The 20,450-nt window shown below is 40.0% G+C and overlaps 1 protein-coding gene across 1 annotated transcript in view; it reads left to right on the top strand.

Moving 5' to 3' along the window:
• ARFGEF3 (ARFGEF family member 3) overlaps positions 1-20,450 on the top strand; it is a 169,745-nt gene that overhangs the window by 51,508 nt on the left and 97,787 nt on the right. Inside the window, exon 5 of the mRNA XM_052645866.1 lies at positions 19,034-19,102. Within this exon, the coding sequence (XP_052501826.1) occupies positions 19,034-19,102 (69 nt within the window). The remainder of the gene's footprint in view (positions 1-19,033; positions 19,103-20,450) is intronic.

Raw genomic sequence — 20,450 nt, forward strand, 5'->3', positions numbered from 1 at the left:
TCCAACCCAAAATAAGCAGGGTGGATATATACAGCCTTGATATACTCCTTTCCCAATTTGGAACCAGTCTGTTTTTCCATGTCCGGTTCTAACCATTGCTTCTTGACCTACGTACAGATTTCTCAGGAGGCAGGTTAGGTGGTCAGGTATTCCCATCTGTTTAAGAATTTTCCACAGTTTGTTGTGATCCACATAGTCAAAGGCTTTGGCATAATCAATAAAGCAGAAATAGATGTTTTTATGGAACCCTCTTGCTTTTTGATGATCCAGTGGATGTTGGCAATTTGATCTCTGGTTCCTCTGCCTTTTCTAAAGCCAGCTTGAACATCTGGAAGTTCATGGTTCACATACTGTTCAAGCATGGCTTGGAGAATTTTGAGCATTACTTTGCTAGCATGTGAGATGAGTGTAATTGTGTAGTACTTGGAACATTCTTTAGCATTGCCCATCTTAGGGATTGGAATGAAAACTGACCTTTTCCAGTCCTGTGGTCACTGCTGAGTTTTCCAAATTTGCTGGTATATTGAGTGCAGCTCTTTCACGGCATCATCTTTTAGGATTTGAAATAGCTCAGCTGGAATTCTATCACCTCCACCTCCACATCACCTTCATCGGGGGGAAATAGTAGTCCCTACCTAACAGGAGCATTGTGAGGACTAAGTAAGTGATAGTTGTAAGGAATTTGGCACAGTATCTGGCCCAAAGCAAGTTCTTTAGAAGGGCTATTTGTTACTTCTTCTATTCCTATTACTTCTGCCACAACTAACTACTGCTGCTGAGTCATCATCTCAGTGGGTGGGTCTAGGAATATTCTTATACTCAGTAAACAATGAGAATGTCTGAGCTACCTAATCTTTAAGATCTCATTGTCTTTAACTCTCTCTAATTCTGGAATGTGTGGTTTTGCCTTATCCTTTGACACATGTTGGGCTGCTGTGCCTTCCTAGGAACCCAAGAGTAACCATCTCTAGATTTGTTTGACTTCTCTGCTACCTCTGTGCAACCACTGAGAGAGGCAAGGTCAGCAGCCATGTCCATCACTTTTACAACTTTCAAGTTGTCTGTTTATCCTTCTTCCACTAAAAGATCTCCAAATACTGAAGATTGAGCGTTGATGTCACGCTAAGACACACCTCACAGATTTCATATTATTCTGAAAATTTTCCCAGGAGTATAGCTTTTCATGGAATATAGGAATTTGCATTAAAAATTAAAATGTGAAAGTACCTATTCTTCTAGGAACTGTGGAGGAGCAGGATGTTTAATGGTTATGTCAACAGAAACACCTGTTTTGAAAACATACTTGCTTTCTAATTCCAGCCCAGTGGTACCTTCTGCCAGCCTTGCTGAAGACAGGAGTTGACACATGTTAGCTCTGCTGGAAACCCTGGAAAGCCAGTCTTTATGGACTTTCTAATGACACCATACTAGACAGTGGTACTTGTAGTTAATGTCTGGAAATAGATCAGACATTGTCAGAAAAGAGGAAAACAATCATCTGGGTTGCGATTCTTCACAATTAGGTTTCTGAAACTTTTGAAAAGAAGAGCGCCTTTGGTACATGCTTTTGTTTTTAGAAACTTTGTGAAAGTTGCTCAGTTGTGTTCAACTCTTTGCGACCCCATGGACTGCAGCCTGCCAGGCTCCTCTGTCCATAGAATTCTCCAGGCCAGAATACTGGAGTAGTTAGCCATTGCTTTTTTCAGGGGATCTTCCCAGCCCAGGAATTAAACTCCAGATTCCCACATTGCAGGTGGATTCTTTACCAGCTGAGCCACCAGAGAAGCCCCAAAATACTGGAGTGGGTAGCCTATCCCTTCTTCAGGGGATCTTCCTGACCCAGGGATCGAACTGGTGTCTCCTACATTGCAGTTGGATTCTTTACCAGCTGAGCTAATGTTTTAAAAACTTAAACATTAGAATTGGGAAAAATATATCAAGCTAGTTTTTTAGCATCAAATGAAACTTTGGAGAAGGTGGTCTCACTTTGAGAGCCCACAGGTAAGGGTTCCATGATCATTTCTGATTTCTGAGATTTAAATTACTTCTTTGGGTATAAAGACATATACAAATGATAGCATTTGGGGCTTAGAAATAAGTGTTATACCCTCTCTCCATGCATGAGGAATTTCTATACCAACTTCAGTCATCCTTAGATGTGAGCAACCTTCTATCTTGTAATTCTGTAATGCTTGTCATGACCAAAGTAAAAACTTTAACACAAGGACATGTTTTGCTAATATCATTACCACATGAAAATGCTTTTACCACCTTTTGTCCCCAAAGTAGAGACAGAGAGAAATAGAGAGAAATATGAATTGGATGAGTCCTCAGAGGGAATGACTGAATTCCATTACATATGGAGGATATATTAACTTATTCTTGGTGTTTCTGCATAACTCATCCTGACAGTCAATGATCTAAACTAGATATTTCTTATAAAAATTGTCTAGTCATATTATAGAAATATATTTTAGGAAATCTTTTAAAATGTGATATGGTAGACCTTTACAAATAATGGTCTGAGTATGCTATTCAGGACAGGTAAAGCCACACCATGCAGTTTTTATTTCTTTCCAAACATGGCACAGTACATTTTTATGACAAGTCATAAGTCCTGTTTTTCAGGAAACTGTATCGTACATTTTACTCACATATTGCTATCTGCTAGTGTTTATAAACATAAGAATTTGAATCATGTCACATTCTTAGAAGTGTGCAGCAACTGTATTAAATTCCTGGGGAGAAAATAATATGGTTCCCTCCTTTAGAAACTTCCCTGAGATAAAACAGGAAGCAGCTAATAATCAAACCCAAGATTATGATGGTAATGTTCTCATTTAGAAAGAAGGCTCTAGACTTTCAGTTGGAGGGTTTAGAAACATCAATGATGCTTGCTTCTGACAAATTTAATAGGGATGACATTAGATCACTTTGTCTAGGAACTGTTCTGTTGAATACATGGTTATACTATCTAACAGAAGGGGGAGAAAAGACAACTTTTATTTATTGAAATGGCCGTGGAATCCAAATAAAAATTTTATCACTGAGCACATAGAGTGTCAGACCTGCAGATAATCAGGAAGAGGGTTTCTCTGAAGATGCATTACCTTTGAAAAGGATTAGTAGATGGCAGGGAGCCAGTTAACATTTAGGTTTAATACTTGTTTGCTTTGGTAACATTTTTCCTGTGGTGTGTGCCAGTTCCATAAATGCCAAGCAGACTTCATAGGAGCCAGGTACAAAACTAATGACTTCTCTGACTAGAGCAATTAGGACTTCCCCCCCTCTACTTTCTGATGGATAATCATTAGTGAGGTTATTAACTGCACAGCTGGCTGAGTCTTCAGTGACTGGAGGAACTGTGGCTGGCCTTCTGTGTCTCTCCGCATGTTAGAGATGCGAGCTGCCTATGTGGGGAGGGCAAGCCGGCTGTGTCAGTAAGAAAGGATGTGATGCTGGATACTGAGCAAGCATTGGATGAACGTTCTGTCATTAGATGTCTTCTCTGCGTCTTTAGATAATATAATTGAATATTGCTGAACTGCTTTACATTTTCAAAGGAGAAATGACAGGGGCCAATTTCTTAACATTTATTGTGCATTAGACACTCTGATGAATACATTCACACTAGTATCGCACAGCTAGTGAAATGGCAGGAACGATATTCAAATTGTAATTCAGCCTGGGGCCAAACATGAGCTCTTGAACAGTGGGTTACCTTGTCTTCTGAGTTCATCCTGAAAGACAGGTGATTCCCAGTACTGTTTCCATTTTATAGATGATTGAACAGAAAAGGTAAATTACAGGCTAATAAGGGGCAAAGCTCAGAGTGGCTCAAAGTCCTGTGTTTTCTGTATCCTTCCATGACCATGTACTCCCTCACTAGTTTTGTGAGTTAGATTCAAATACAAAGGAAGAATCAAAGTCTCTTTCCCATCAAATTAGCTTATGACTCAGTATGTGTGGTCATAGAGTTGGGGGAATGGAGAGAGAGTATCATTTATCATTGAGGTGTTATATTTTATAAGAAAATCCAACCAGACCTCTACAGAAAATGTAAAGATGAGAGACTTGTGGAGGAGGCCCTCACTTTCTGTAGGGCTGGTGGACACGCTTCAGGATTTCCATTTAGAACTCTGGTCTTACTGGGTACCACCATGGCAGTCGGCACCTTGGTTTTAGAGTAAGAAAGAGGCCAAATGGAAGGACCATTTCTAAATCTCCTCTCAATAATATTTTAATAGCAGAGTCTTATATTTGGGCTGTTTACCCAAATGGTTAGTTTTAATAGCCCTGATTCTGGGCATTTGGTCTTCTAGAGTGCTTTATGGAAGGAATGATCATTAATAAAGTTTGAGAGTGAAATGGTTGAATTGTCCTGACTTCTCATAAGCGAGGAGAAATCCCTTCTTAATCTAAAATTAACAAGACACTTTAGAAGATCTGCATCAGTCTCTAGGATGAATAAAAAAAATCTGGTGTTTGGTATGTTTAAAATGTACAGTTATTGGAGATTAGCTATAGACTCACATAGTATTTCTGCACTTAATGCAAGAAAGTGTTTAAAACATGTGATTCTGTGAACTGAATGTTCTCAAGTAGCCTTCTCTCTTCCTGCTGCTAAAATCAAACGTTGATACTCTTTTGCCTTTGTGCATGTTTAGAGAAAACTCTTGTTTTCCTCCCATGTTTCTTTACCCTTTGGCATGACTGCATTAAACAAGCAATAAAAATACGTGAAAAAGTCAGAAGCAAATGTTGACAATCTGTGTGATGTGATTTTCCATTAAATACTTTATGCATTATTTGTTTAGATGAAGATATTTTCACTCTATCTATGAATTTCTCTTTTTTTTTTTTTTAAAGCAGGAACCACCATTCTCTTTTTTTTCTAAAGCAAGTACCATGCCCTTTCAATTTGAGAGCAGCTCTGCTAAGTATTTATAAAGCTTTCCCTGTGATTTTTGTTAAGGCAGGTATAAATGCAGAGACTTGCAGTATTTACTGTGGATATTCAAGAATAGGCAGTGGGGACCTCTGCCATTATTTTCAGCCATTTTTTCCACAGATATTTGATTGCCTCCTGTCAGGCACTTGGCTTCCCTGATAGCTCAGTTGGTAAAGAATCTGCCTGCTATGCAGGAGACCCTGGTTGCTTCCTGGGTCAGGAAGATCCCCTGGAGAAGGGATAGGCTACCCACTCCAGTATTTTGGGGCCTCCCTTGTGGCTCAGCTGGTAAAGAATCTACCTGCAATGTGGGAGACGTGAGTTCGATCCCTGGGTTGGGAAGATCACCTGGAGAAGGGAACTGCTACCCACTCCAGTATTCTGGCCTGGAGAATTCCTTGGACTGTATGGTCCATGGGGTGGCAAAGAGTCAGACACGACTGAGCGACTTTCACTTTCACTGTCAGGTGTTTGCCAGGCATGGAAGATCCCACGGTAAAGAAACAAAAAAAAGAATCTTTGTGTGAATGCTAGTGATAGAGATAGAAACCAAAGAAATAGATAAATACACATAAATTGTGACAAATGTAAGGAAAGACAAATTTAGAAAAGTGTATTTATCGTAAGGCATGCTGGAATGCAAGTGAAGAGGACAGAGAAGGTGATCATTAAGAAATGACATTTAAGGGACTTCCCTGGCAGTCCACTGGCTAACAATCTGCCTGGCAATTCAGGGGATGCAGATTTGATCCCTTGTCAGAGAACTTCAGATTCTACATGCCTTGCAGCATCTAAGCTCTGGAAGCAAAAGATGACGCAGTGAAGATCTCACATGCCACAGCTAAGACCTGACGCAACCAAATAAGTAAATACTTTTTTTTTTCTTAATCACATTTAACACAAGTAAGATCTAAAGCATAAGATCAGGCAGGTGAGAAGGATAGGGTTGGAAAAAGGGAAGGAAGAGAGGAAGACTGTATTTGCTAAAATTCATTTCAGCTGAACCAAGGCAGGGATTTATTTTTCTTTGCATTAGCTTAGGTCAGTATTGGCTGAACCCCATTATCAGAGATTCCTGTATCTTGGATTATGTTTCTCCAGCCTGTGGTCCACAAAGGCTCCCGGTTTCTGGCCAGAATGTCCACACTCCAGACAGCTGGCAGGAGGAAGGTGATGCAGGTTGCTTCTGCTTCTGTCCCATTGGCCAGGACTTGGTCATATGGCAGCGGTTGTAAGAAGCCTGGAAAGTGTAGTCTTTATTTTGGGCACCCATGTGCCCAGAATGCTATTCTTGAAAAACATGGGGATAGTGTTGAGAGAGAACTGGCAGTCGGCCACCATCGCTTATCACGTGAGACTCATAGTGTGGCTTCTCTCCCCCAGTTAGAAGCAGCTGGTGCATCCTCCCGTCCACCACCTCCTGCTTTCTTCATCACACTTTCCTCAGAGGGAGGGGGTGATGATGCTTTCAGAGAGGTGTGAGGTTAGCTAAGGCTGAGGACTACCTGTCGTGGCATATTCAGGGAAACTGTTGTAATTTCTCCAACTAGTCAGTCCTAAACTCTTGACTCAGGCATAGTGGAAACTTTCACTAGTTAGTAAGTAAAAACTAATTACATACTGTTAGTGTTGTTTTTATCACTTTGGTGCCTAACAGAGCATCTGGCACACAGCTGACTAATTGCTTGCTAATTTAGTTATTGACTAATGGAGAGAGGGAAACACATGTGATAGTTTTCAGTGGCCCACCGGGATAAATGACAAACAAAAGAAGCTAAAGCTGTGATTATGAATAATAATCTGAGTTCAAAGATGAGAAAGATCAACATGGATTCACACTTTAGAATCAAAGCTTCTCTTGTGGCTCTGCTGGTAAAGATTGCACCTGCAGTGTGGGAGACCTGGGTTCGATCCCTGGGTTGGGAAGATCCCCTGGAGAAGGGAAAGGCTACCCACTCCAGTATTCTGGCCTGAAGAATTCCATGGACTGTATAGTCCATGGAGTCGCAAAGAGTCAGACACGACTGAGCGACTTTCACTTTCAACCTCATACATCATCAGATCCTTCTTTTTATAGGTAAATTGAAGCTGTAGTATTCAGTTACTTGTCTGGGCTTAAGCAGTTGTTGGTAGCAGGATTGTTTTTTCAACCATTTGTGTTTTTCTGGAAAGGCTTTTTAACAAGGCTGGGGAGTTGATCTGGCTTTTGGATGTCTAGTTTTGAATAGGTGGAGAAGACAACTTTGCAACCTTGTGTTTAACTGCAAGGCCAGTGTGAGTAACATGACTTCTGAAAAAGAGTGAAATATGATGAGATTAGAAGTATCTTATTAGGGTAGATAGGAATTCATTGAGGAATCTGTAAGTGGCCAAGTGGATCTGAGAGAGTGACAGAATGGCTTGGTGTAACTGTCCTATGACACAATCACTGGAAGCTATTTTTTTAAACTTCTTGTTACCCTTTCTCAAAATACTTGGTAGCAGAATGGTAAGAGCATATCTTCTTGAGCTTGAATGCCTGGTGACCTTGGCAAGTAATTTATCTGTGCCTCTATTTTCTTAGCTACAAAATGCACATAAAGCAATGTATTGAATATGATGATGATGTTATAATGAGTCTTAAATGAGTTATTATAAAAGAAGTTCCTGGAACACCCAGTGTATGGCATAGGGTCAGTATTAGCTTTCATTGTTGTTACAGTTACTGGAAAAGAATATATGTAGCATGATAAGATGAACACCTCTGAACTCACTCCAATTCTGAACCAGAACTTTAGAAATAGCATTGCTTTATACATTTATTCTTATCTCTTTTCTTCCTCTTAGCCCCCTCCTATATAGCGTGTAATAATTTTCTTCTATAGTAAAGGAAAAGAAAAGAATAAAGGAAAGAAACCATATATATTTTTGATTCCTAAAAGAGGACTTCATTATATTTACTACTGTTGAACTGGAACTTCTTGCTTAAAATAATTTTGTAAATTACTATACATCAGTTATCTACCTAGATATATTTAGGGTCCTAACCAGTGACCCTGACCTCACAGTCTACAGAAAACACCCCACCGTTTATCTGTGCCAATGAGTTCTTGCTTTGTGCTACCAGGCAGAGTTCATATGCTTGTTTCATCTTAGTAGGCAGAGTTCATGTGATTTGGATATTCTACAAGAATTTTATAAATTATTAAACTTTTAACATATAGAGAATCTAGTTGTCTTTAGCCCTTTATAGGCTCTGTCTCAGGGCTTCATTGGTTTTGTCTGTAAGCCTTGAGTATAAAATTATCAAAAGCCTCATATGTATATGGGCAGACAATCTGAGATGAGGCACCCTTTCTGCAGAGACTCTTAGAGGAAAAGAGAAAAGGAGGTATAAATGTATTATCTGAAACACACTCATGAAATTCACTTCTTAAAAGTCTAGCTTTGGAATTAGGCCAAAATAAATTTGTTACAGTTAAACTAGAAAAAATAGTTCATTGGATTTTTAAATTTATTTCACTGTGAATATATTTTCATTACCAACAGTATATAAAACCTTATAGAACTGAAAGCAAAACCAAGACAAGGATTTATAAATCTGATAGAAGAAAGATAAAGATGTACACAGTTGACATAATTCAAGATAGTTGTGTGTGTTAACATGGGCTTCCCTTTTGGCTCAGACAGTAAAGAATCTGCCCGCAGTGTGGGAGACCCGGGTTTGAGTCGGGAAGAGCCCCTAGAGTAGGAAATGGCAACCCACTCCAATATTCTTGCCTGGAGAATTCCATGTGTGTGTTATAGCAGAATAAAAGTTCAATGGGAAAATTCAGAATGAGAACCCATATTCAGCTGAACAGATCAGCATTTCAAGGAAGGGATACTGTTTGATTTGGACTTTGAAAGGTGTTTGGAGTTCCTATCAGTTCTATTGGGAGAGTAGGCATTTTTGAAAAGAAAAGTCTTAGAGATGGAAAAACGCAGGGTAGAAACTGGGATTAGTGAGGAATGAGTGGTGGATGAGTTTGAAAAGGTTGAAGCAGATTCTAGAAGGCCTGGTTAGAGTAAGCAGCTGGCAGTCCACAGAGACTGGAGAGTATTCAGAGTAAGCAGGAGATTGACATGTTCAGAGGGTTAGATATTGAAGGTGGGGGCAAGGGGAAGGGGTTTTGCAGGACGCTCGGAGAATAGGCAGAGCCAAGTCAGAGGCGCTAGTGAGGTGGTGCAGTTACCTAATGACTATCAGTAGTGTAGCTGTGAGTTGGGGAAAAGGGGAGAATCCAAGATGATGAAAAGACTAGGAGCCTGAGTTTCTGGCTGAATGATAGGTTTTAAGGAGCTAACTTAGGAAGGAGATGGTGAGTTCATATTGTCAGATATCAAAGAATTGTAATATTTTAAAAGAATAAATACAAGGAGTTTCACTTTACAGGCTTTCCAAAATAGAAAACATTCAGTGTAGATCTCATCACTGTGACTGACTTTTTGTATATTCACTTCTAATCATATCTATTTGTATGTTTACAGTTACAGTCATTGTGTATGTAGGATTTTAGTTCTTGCTTTTCACTTTAGATTATAAGCATTTCCCACATGGCTATATTTATCCCCTCACAGATAATTTTAATGGTTGCATAATTAAGAATTTCAGAGCAGGAAGAAGTGTTAGCTATTTACCATATTAGAGGCTTAGTGTGCTTGATGTGATTTTTGTGAAACTGCATATATTCATTGCTGATGTTTACAAGCTGAAGTTAAGGTTTGAAACTTGGGAGAAATCTTGGCTCTAAAAATATATTTGTGAGACTTCTGTTGTTCAGTTGCTAAGTCGTGTCTGACTCTTTGCAACCCAGGGCACTTCAGGCTTCCCTGTCCTTAACTATCTCCCGGAGTTTGCTCATATTCATGTCCTTTGAGTCAGTGATACTGTCTACCTATCTCATCCTCTGCTGCCCTCTACTTCTTTTGTCTTCAATCTTTCCCAGCCTCAGGGTCTTTTCCAATGAGTCAGCTCTTCGCATCAGATGGCCAAAGTATTAAAGATTCAGCAGCAGTCCTTCCGGTGAATATTCAGGGTTGATTTCCTTTAGGATTGACTGCTTTGATCTCTCCTTGCTGACCAAAGGACTCTCAAGACTCTTCTCCAGCAACACAGTTTGAAAGCATCAGTTCTTTCGTGCTCAGCTTTCTTTATGGTCCAACTCTCACATCCATACATGACTATTGGAAAAACCATAACTTTGACTCGATGGACCTTTGGCATCAAAGTGATGTCTCTGCTTTTTAATACACTCTCTAGGTTTGTCATAGCTTTCCTTCCAAGAAGCAAGCTAAGAGTTATGTGTTTGCCAAGGAACAGAGTTTAGAAGAGAAGATAAGAATAAGAATGGTTTGATTATTTGTTCAAGCAAATTAGCTAAGTTCATCGTAATTTAATATTTACATGTGGATATCACTGGTATAGTATGTTCTAGAAAGAGGTGCAACGGGCCCATCTGATGTATATAATGAATATTAAACTTGTGGCAACAAATAAAGACCAAAAAGAACCCAAGACTGATCATAAACCAATTAGTAGTTTGCAGTGTTTTCCACACTGGGAAGTCATGAGCTCTAGAAAAATCCGTTGACTAAAAAAAGACAAAAACTCTCAGAATAGCTATTTGCCAGAATTGGGATAAATTGAGCCAGAAAGTGATTGACCAAAATGTTCATTCAGGATTTTCCATAAGATGGTGCAGAAAAACCCAAATGAACTTTTTGGCCAACCCCAAAAATCAATTTAAGTTGTAAGTGGTAGAATTTCCACACACTAAAATAATTTGATTCATTGTCTTTGGATCAAAATAAAGACTGGGGTTGCTGTGCACCTAAAACATTGTGTAAGTCAACTACACTTAAATTAAAAATATATCTATATATAGATATATAGATAAAACCTTTAGAAAAGTGAGAGAAAAAAAAAGATTGGGGTTGTGACTCAACTCTTCCATTGTTCTCTTCAATCCAGGATCTCTGAAGCCCAGTGAAGGCTTAGTGGCTCACCCTAGGTCCTCTCTGAAAGTTCTGCATTCTAGATCTGAGGCTTTTGGAGCAGAGTGATGTAGAAATTCTCAGTTGTATCCACAAGGCATGGGTATCAGTGACCTAAGAGTGGTTCCCAACAGGGGAGCATTTTGTCTCCTAGGGAATGTTTGACCATGTCTGGAGACATTTTTGGTTGTCACAATTAGGGAAGAGAGAGTCACTGCCATCTAGAGAGTGGGGGCCAGTGATGCTGCTAAACAGCCACCAATACACAGGACAGTCCCAAAATGTCAATAGTGCTGAGGTTGAGCAAATTTGATCAAGATAAGAAAAAAAATGCGTATCTTTGACATCCACATTTTAAATTTAGATGATAAGATGTCCTCTAAAATTCTCTGTTGACTGTTGTGGCACCTGACCCCGTGCTCTCTAAAGACGTGTATTCTGCATTCTGCTGTCTGCAGAAGACTGAGCCTGCTTTGTTGTTTGTACTTGGACTGTAAGGAAAAAAAATGTGTTTCTATTCACGTCTGGGGTACACTTCCAGCAGTTCATACTCATCAGGCTATTCCCAGGAGGTGGACAAGCCCTACACCCAAGAGACAGGCGTTTGATGTCAGTTTTCTGTCCGTATCACTAAATTTTCCACCTTTATTTTTGCTGAATTTGACAGAGGAGAAAAAAGAACTGGGCTGTTTCTCAAGAAAAGGAATTATGCAAATATGTTTAAGTGTATGAATTTTTAAGCCAATATACATGAGAGTCCAGAAGGCAATGTACATTAAGTAACACAGCTAAATTTTCAGCCAGAACCAGAGCTGGGGTTTGAAATGTGCCTGGCATCAAGGGTTTCCAGAGTTCTCTCCAAGCAAGGGAAGGATAAGGCCTCTGTGGGCTGCACTCAAATTCTGAGTTACTTTTTTGAGCTACAGTAGGTTACTTGGTTTGACTTATAAAAAACATCTGATATTTGGAAAAGTGAAACTACCACCACCTCAAAGTGTATATGTATAAATTAAGTACTTTATGTATATTTAATGGCTTGAGAAAGAGGGAAAGAAGGTTCCTTGTTCATTCAGCATGCCTCCCTCTTCTAGCTGTGCCTTAGTAGGTTGACTCTCCCAAATAAACTCACTTCTTGATGGTCTCCTTGTCTTCTTCCCTGTGTTTTTCATTCCTTAATTATATGCGTTGTTGTTCAGTTGCTAAGTCATGTCCGATTCTTGGCAACCTCATGGACTGCAGGATGGCCAGGCTTCCCTATCCTTTACTATCTCCTGGAGTTTGCTCAAACTAATGTCCATTGAGTCAATGATGCTATCCAACCAACCATCTCATCCTCTGTTGCTTTCTTCTCCTCTTGCCCTCAATCTTTCCCAGCATCAGAGTCCTTTGTAATGAGTCAGCTCTTCACATCAGGTGGCCAAAGTACTGGAGCTTCAGCATCAGTCCTTCCAATGAATATTCAGGACTGGTTTTCTTTAAGATTGATTGGTTGGATTTCCTTGCTGTCCAAGGGACTCTCAAGAGTCTTCTCCAACACAACAGTTCAAAAGCGTCAGTTCTTCGGTGCTCAGCCTTCTTTATGGTCCAGCTCTCACAATCACACATGACTACTGGAAAAACTATAGCTTTGACTATTCTGACCTCAGCAAAGTGCTGTCTCTGCTTTCTAATACATTGTCTAGATTTCTCATAGCTTTTCTTCCAAGGAGCAAGTGTCTTTTAATTTCATGGTTGCAGTCACTGTCGGCAGTGATTTTGGAGCCCAAGAAAATAAAATCTGCCACTATTTCCATTTGCTTCCCATCTGTTTGCCATGAAGTGATGGGACTGGAGGCCATGATCTTAGTTTTTGAGTGTTGAGTTTTAAGCCAGCTTTTTCACTATCCTCTTTCTTCTTCATCAAGAGGCTCTTTAGTTTCTCTTCACTTTCTGCCATAAGGGTGTATCTTCTGCGTATCTGAGGTTGTTGATTACAACATATTAAATTTAGAGTTCCATTAAAGATGAGTATAGCATTACAAATGTACTATATTGTTAGACCCTGATAACACTCTTCACATTACGGTGTATTTTCTCAGTCATAACAACTCCTCACAATTTATTGTAATCCCTTATTTTGTTACTGTCTTCAAAACCCGATGTTAGCTTTATGGAGCTCAGGGATCATCAAGACATCTTTTTAAAGTTTCCTCCTGTGCACCCAATACCTAATACTGTATCTGACCATTAATGCATCACACCTCAGTGAGTATTTATGTAATAAAAGAATGGCAGCCCAAGTAATGCAGCCCAAGGTAGAGGTGAAGTGGCATGCAGTTGCTATCCAGTAACTTTAAGAATCATTTCTTTACTCCTGCGTCCCCTCAAATGGTCCTGTAGAGGACTTATATACAACTTTAACAGAAATGAGCTCTTGGACCCAGAAATGGTACATGTTACCAGTTACTGTGTTGAATGCAAAAAAAAAAATTTCTCAGAGCAGGGAGTGACAGATGTTCTATAAGTCTCATCAGAGATGCCCTTTAGTTTGTAGAGGTGATTTTCTCCCTGCCCTGCCTGAAGGTCCTGCCAAATAGCTGGACATCCTGAATGGGGGCTTCCTAAATTCTCGTTGCTCTAACCAGATCATCTGAAACTCTAGTATCATTACCTATGTGGTTGCACAAGCTGTCACAGTCACACCACCTGGATTTTGCCAGTCACACCACCTGGATCTGACGTTTGGATTCTCAGGACAATTTCCTTTTGTGCAGCCAAGCTGTCTTATCACACTCTCAACACATTTTACAGTAATGTGTACGCATTTGCAAGTCCCACTGAAATTCTGTGAGGTTGATTACTCCTGTGGACAGTGCACAGGAGGGATTGAGCTTAGACTGGAACTCACCACACCTCCCAGAGCCCTACATGGTGCTGTAAACATGGTGGGCATCAGAAAGTTAGACCTCACTACTAAGGAGCTTGTATTAGTCGGAGTTACAGAGGGCATGCAGATTTTAAGTGGTGTATCTAAACTTCTCCAGATCTACCCATTCTGGGATGACCACATCTGTAATGTTTTATGTGATAGATTTTTGAACAAGGTTTATCTTCTCTAAAGCATGTTACTTTATTAGTATCTAATATAAAGCTTTATGAAATATAGGGGAATATGAGAGATTTCAACCAGATTGACTAGAATTAGAAGAGAATCAGTGGGCAGAACAGTGATTGGATGGCACCCAGATTTCATGTATGAGTGACCATTGCTTTCCATTTGCGAATTCCCTGCATTCCTTCAACAAATGCACTCCAGTTAATTCATTGCCATTGGAATGACTAGGATCTGTCTTTAGTTCATCTACGTCATATTGTCTGCTTTATCACCCTGATTTCCAGTTTCCCTCAGTACATCTAGTTTTAGTTGTGATTTGTTGCCCTGACCAGCCCTAAAATAATATGTGCAAAACACTTAAAAGGGGCATTTAAGTTGATGTGTAATAAGATTCCTGCTATCCTTTTTAGCATCATCTCCAGCCTCTGTCTTCACACCTCATTCCTTTATTCTCACCGTTTCCTTTGCTTGGTACATCTGTCCCTCCCTCTTCTCTCCTGCATCAGTGCTTTGCTCACATTATCTCATCTGTGATTCTGTTCTCCAAAACTGAGATGTCTTGTAACCTTCAAAACTATTATATACCTCATGGTTGCAGTAGCACTTACTAAGTCAGCCATGAAGGATAGTTGTACAAGCATTCATTTGCCCAGTAGGTTGTGAGGTTTTTTTTATGGTAGAAATGGTGTTTGCTTTGTATTTGTGACCCCACAGCAATTAGAACCTTGGCGAATATTCCTTGAATTGACTTGGGACCTGAAAGAGAAAACACTAAGGAGAGAGAAAGTGGGGCTAGATTAGATGATGAGGGCTTTGGACCATAGGAATGGGGGCAGTGATATATAATAGGAAAGATTTATGATTTTGAATGTGGATGATCTAATTTTTTTTCACTTAAAATGTGTGTAATTTACATTGAAATGGCTGCCATGAGTTCCATCAAATGGAGACTTGTTTATTAATCTCTATGAGAAAACATCCTGGAGATACATATATTGAATGTACTCTTTTTTTAAAAAAAAAAGTCATTTAACTAATTTTTCCTCTAAATATCCTTATGAGGTAGGATGGGAATTTTAAAGATAAAGAGCTAGAGGACATAGGCAAAGTCGCAGCAATTGAATATTAAATTACATGCCACAATCATGTTACTAAAACACTTATGTTTTGACCCTGACCTCACAGCCCCTGCTCTGTCATGATCACAATCACAAGGCAGTATGAGCCTGATGGGAGAACTTTAATCTTGATGATTAGGTGCCCTTGGGAGGGAATTAATCCAGGGTTTTCCTGATCAGAGGCGCATACCTGTGATCTTGTACTTGTCATCATTATCAATCCACTTCTCTCTCTGTTCCTCATGTGGCTACATCTCCAGATTCTTATCACTCGTGCCCAGGGCTTGCAATAAATCAGCTTCTCATTCTCCTTTCCAGTCTCGTCTTTTTTTCTCCAGGGTTTGTTTCTATGCACGTTTTAATTTGAAGAATTGTTTCTTGTACATAGTAGCCATTCAGTTATTGTTTTTTAATTATTGGGATTTTTATTACCCTCTGTAAGGATCTTTCCCTTTTTGTGGAAGGTTTCCCCCGCCTGCTTTCTGCATCCCCTTGGCTTCTTTATGGAGGCAGTACCAGCAAGCTCGATTGCAAGACACCGCCTATCACTCAAGTTCCCGCTGTTCGTGATAATGTAGTCAATGTGCTTTAATGACCCTGTGAGGAATGTATTTTTAACGGAACTGCCCTCAATATTTAGGTGCTCCTGTTTGCCTTGAGGCCAACGTGCTCAGAATATGAATCTAAGCTACTTACCCTTTCATTATGCAATGGAAGGCAGACAGTTTAAATTAATTTGCTGTTGCCCTAAATTTCCTACACCCGGTCTGTGTTTGAATCCAGTGAATTAGTGCTTGCAGGCATTGGGTTTCTCCACGGATCATTTTCAACAAGTCACTTCTGTCTGCTGCGCCATCCTTGCTAGACACTGGAGCTCTTTACATCTCTTGTCTTTATATGTCACGGGGGGCCAGGGGCACCATCAGCCCTGGAGTTAAAACCTCCTCTGCTTCCAGCAAAGCAGGCTGCCTGAGCTTAAGGAGCCAGCTTCATTAATGTGCTTCACTTTCATCATTTTTCTTGTTTTTAGTTTTTGCGTAGAATTCAGTGAGTCTTTGGTTTTTAGTGGCCAGACATTATGTGTGAAGAGCCTTTTTCCAAAGATCTTTGGAACAGGATCAGCCTTGGCTGGGTGCAGAGGTCCTCAGCTTCCTTCAGACTGTTTCAAAGAGCCTCCCTCTACACTTGCTGGCTTCCCTGTAGCAGAGAGAGTCCAGTCTCCTTGTTCACCTGATAAGCTTGATTAGCAAATAGGCCAACTCAGTGAACTTCCTGAAAATCTTACCGTAGACTCTGCTCCCACTTCTTCCAGCCACTGTTGTAAAAAGCAGCACCTGCTCACAGAAAACTGGGTTGATTTTTGAAAACTTCTTTCCAGATCTACCCTTCTGCACCCTGTCTGAACGCACAGAACAATGGAAGGCAGGAAGTTGATTGTTGGTCCTATAAATAATATTATTTTTTGTTTCTTAATTAATTTTTTTATTGGCGTATAGTGATTTACAGTGTTGTTAGTGTCTGTTGTACAGCACAGCGAGTCAGTTATACATTCGTATCTACTGTTTTTTAGATTCTGTTCCCATATAAGTCACTACAGAATATTGAATAGAGTTCCTGTGCTATTCGGTTGGTCCTTATTAATTATCTATTCTATATATAGTAGTGTGTATATGTCAGTCCCAGTCTCCCAATAGATCCCTTCCCCCTCTCTCCCCTCAGTAATCACAAGTTTATTTTCAACATCTGTGACTCAGCTTCTGTTTTGTAAATAGATTCATTTGTACCATTTCTTTAGATTCTACATATAAGTGATATCATATAATTTTATTTTTCTCTGACTCACTTCACTCAGTATGATGGGCTGTAGGTCCTTCCATGTTGCAAATGTCATTATTTCATTCTTTTTATGTCTAAGTAATATTCCATTGTAAATAGTTAAAAAGCCAAGAGCCCAGATGGGCTAATTTACCTCCCCAGACCACCACTTTCACCAGGCACTCTCTCATACCCCCTACTTACCCGCCATGAAACATGGCATAGAAAAAAGAAATATCTCAAGAAAGAGAAGCCATTCATGGCAATAAGAAATCATAGTAAGAAAGCCGCATATGAGAAAGCCTTGAGGACCTTTCAGATGCCCAGTGGATGTTATAGTCTGATGGAAAGATTATAACCAGTAATTTATGAAACTGGTGCTTGCTCTGAAGCAAGTGAAACAAGAAGCTGTGCGAGAGGCCATTTCAGAGAGTCTGTTCAGGGAGGGCCACATGCCTGAGGGGGTGACATTTGAGCTGAAACTGCAAAGAAGCCAACAGATGACCCATGTGAGGAACAAGCATGGGAAGAATGGAGGACAGGAGGGTGTCAGGCAGAGGTACCATCAAGTACAGAGCCACTAGAAGACATGGCCTGTCCCCAGGCCAAATTAGGACCTGGTGGCATTGGTGTCCTCAGCTTTCATCCCTTCTTGCATGCCAGACCCCGACCCCATCATCACACAAAAGAAAGCCATTTCCCATGAGGCTATGGGGCAGTATTTCCCACAATGCCTCTTTCTCAGCCAGCGTGGCTTTCAGATGCTTTTTATCTGGAGTTGACTCTTGGCTATCAGGTGCCCTAAGGAGCAAAAGATGGAGGAGCAGACCCACAGTGAAGTTACCTAACCTTGTGACTAAAATTGGCAAGAATCCCCTTTTTCCTTCTTTAATTATATACCTATTTGCTTTCTCTGAAGGTGTGACTGTTCCTAGGGCCAGCCTGGCTAATAACTAAGAGGTTCTTTGTTCCATAGGACAGTTTGCTTTTTGATGTGCTGACGAGCAGTATGTCCTGATTTAGGCAAATATGCCAGGCTTTGTTGCTCTTTCATGAGTTAGGGAGAACCAGATGAGAAACGTCCTCTGAGGCTGCCACTGATGAGCAGAGCTGCAGACCAGACATGGCTGTAGGGTTTGGGGATAGAGGAGCAGACACCAGCAATTTCTCATCTGAGACCACCAGCGAGATAATGTGCACCATCAGAAGCCAAATGGACAGGGGAGAGGCTAGCCTCTTATCTAAAATTAGCAGCAATTCTTAAAATGCCCTGAGCTTCTATTGATCTATTCCCTAATAGCTCTACAAGTAGAAAGTGGGATTTTTAATAGCCCTTAAAGATCTTGTAAATGTCATCAACTCATTGTCTATGTAACTTGGAGAATAGGGGGAACTTGGGACTAATAAATAAGCCCCAGGCAGTGTTCTGAGGGAAGTAAAGCAAGAAAGAAGAAAGTGCCTATAAAAAACTGTCTAATCCCATGTGGATCTGAGAAGTGACAGGAACAGAAAAACAGTGATACTTGAGTCTATAGAGACAGTATTACATAGTCGGGCAGGGCATGGGGTCAGATTACTTGGGTTCAGATTGAGCTCTGTAGCTGGTACCTCTGTGACTTTGGGCTTATTTAATGGTTTTGAGCTTCAGTTTCCTTACTGGTAAAATGAGGCCAGTAGTAATGACACTAAAAAATCAATTTAGGTAATTCATGTTCAGGACCTAGCACTGAGCCTGATTTTCTTTATTACTAGACAGACCTCCTGGAGTTGTTGAGGAAAGCCATCTCTGGCCAGTCTTAGAATGGTTCTCTCCTTGGGGAGAAGTTTTCAGCCTTTACTTTATTAGCCTCTATTTTATTGGGCAATGTGTGACCACTGATTAGAGAGCAGTGAGTGGAATAGAAACAAACATATGAAATAAAGCAAAGAGCAAAAAAGTCATAAAACAAGACCGCGTAAGTGGCATGCGAAATGGAACTTTATTTCTAGAATTCTAACCCCTTACCTTTTTTTTCCTTCCCTACTTCGTGGCTGTTAAAGGTTTTACTCTGCATAACCTACACTCCAACCTTTGACCTGAATGGGAGTGCAGTGCTGAAGATCGCGGAGGTAAGTACTCGCTCCGCTCAACCCTCAAGCATTGCTCGTTTGTGCTGTCTGCTCACAGCTGCTTTACCCCCACCTGGGAAAAATGCCGGGGTGGAGCTGAGCTGCAGCAGTGGGGTGAGCCCTTCTCTGATCATTACTGTGGGGAATTTTCACTAAGGAGTTGATCTGTGGGAAGCAGGCTCTGTGGGCCACTCTGTCAGTGCTCTGCATGCTCTGGTTTGCTTGACCTGAGGCTTTAACCATGGAAATAACAGTACTGGTTCTCCTGGCACTGCTATACCTAGGTATTACACTCACTATTTTTCCTAAGATTAATTGAAGAGGATTTGATCTTTTTAAAAAATAGGTTTTAAAAAACCAAGTGTGAGATTTAGGGACAATGTTTATTGATTCAGTTGCATCCCTGTCTCCTAAACTCTGATGAACGCATTTTATAACAATCATTGGAAAACCTTCTCTTTTCAGTCTGTATTGCAGCCTAGAGTAATGTGTACCTTCAGCACTCCCAAGAGTATGTCCAACAGAAAGCTTGGCTTCCTGAATGTCTGGCGTATGACTTTGGCTTTTGGACACAGCATCATTCCAAAGCCATACTTTAATATACTTAAAATAAATTTCCTTCCACCTCTTGGAAAGGATATCTTCAGGATTTGTGTGTTCTGACAAGAGTACACATGCAGACCTCAATGAGCCAATGATATTCTGAACTCTGAAATTATGCAGAAAAAGAAAACCTAGCTCTCAGCAGTCACGGTATTTTTTTAAACAGTAATGATTACCATTTACTGAGTATTCCAGGTAGATGCTTAGCACTTTGTACATGTTTTCTTTTTTTCCTCTTTTTCTCATCATTGAGGTATAATCTGCAAAATGTTCAATGTTTTGATATGCATATACATTGTGAAATAATTGCCACAGTCAAGCTAATTAATATATTCCTCCTCATACACAGTGAAATCATGAGTAGGATTTATGACTGATGCCTGATCTTTTGTGGTATTGTGTGGCATTGACTGAAAATTGAGAAAATTATTTTTGAGCAGGTAGGTCATTTTATATGTCAGTCAAAAGAAAAATAGACAGCTGACCCCTTACTACAATATAAATCAGTTCTCAAATGTGTATTTAGGTAGGTAGAAAGAATATTTTTCATTACCATATTGGTATGTTTCACTCTATATAACTAAATAAATAGAATAGCTGTCAGTATTTTTAGTTGAATTTTAAGAGATACCAGTGAGTGATCTTATCATTTGTAGGTTTGGGTTTTTTTTTTTAAAATTACCTGTGATAAGAACCTTTAACATGAGATCTTAACACACTTTGAAGTGTACAACTCAGGAACATT

Source organism: Budorcas taxicolor, chromosome 9, assembly GCF_023091745.1.
Source record: "Budorcas taxicolor isolate Tak-1 chromosome 9, Takin1.1, whole genome shotgun sequence".
In the NCBI taxonomy this organism is placed as follows: domain Eukaryota; kingdom Metazoa; phylum Chordata; class Mammalia; order Artiodactyla; family Bovidae; genus Budorcas; species Budorcas taxicolor.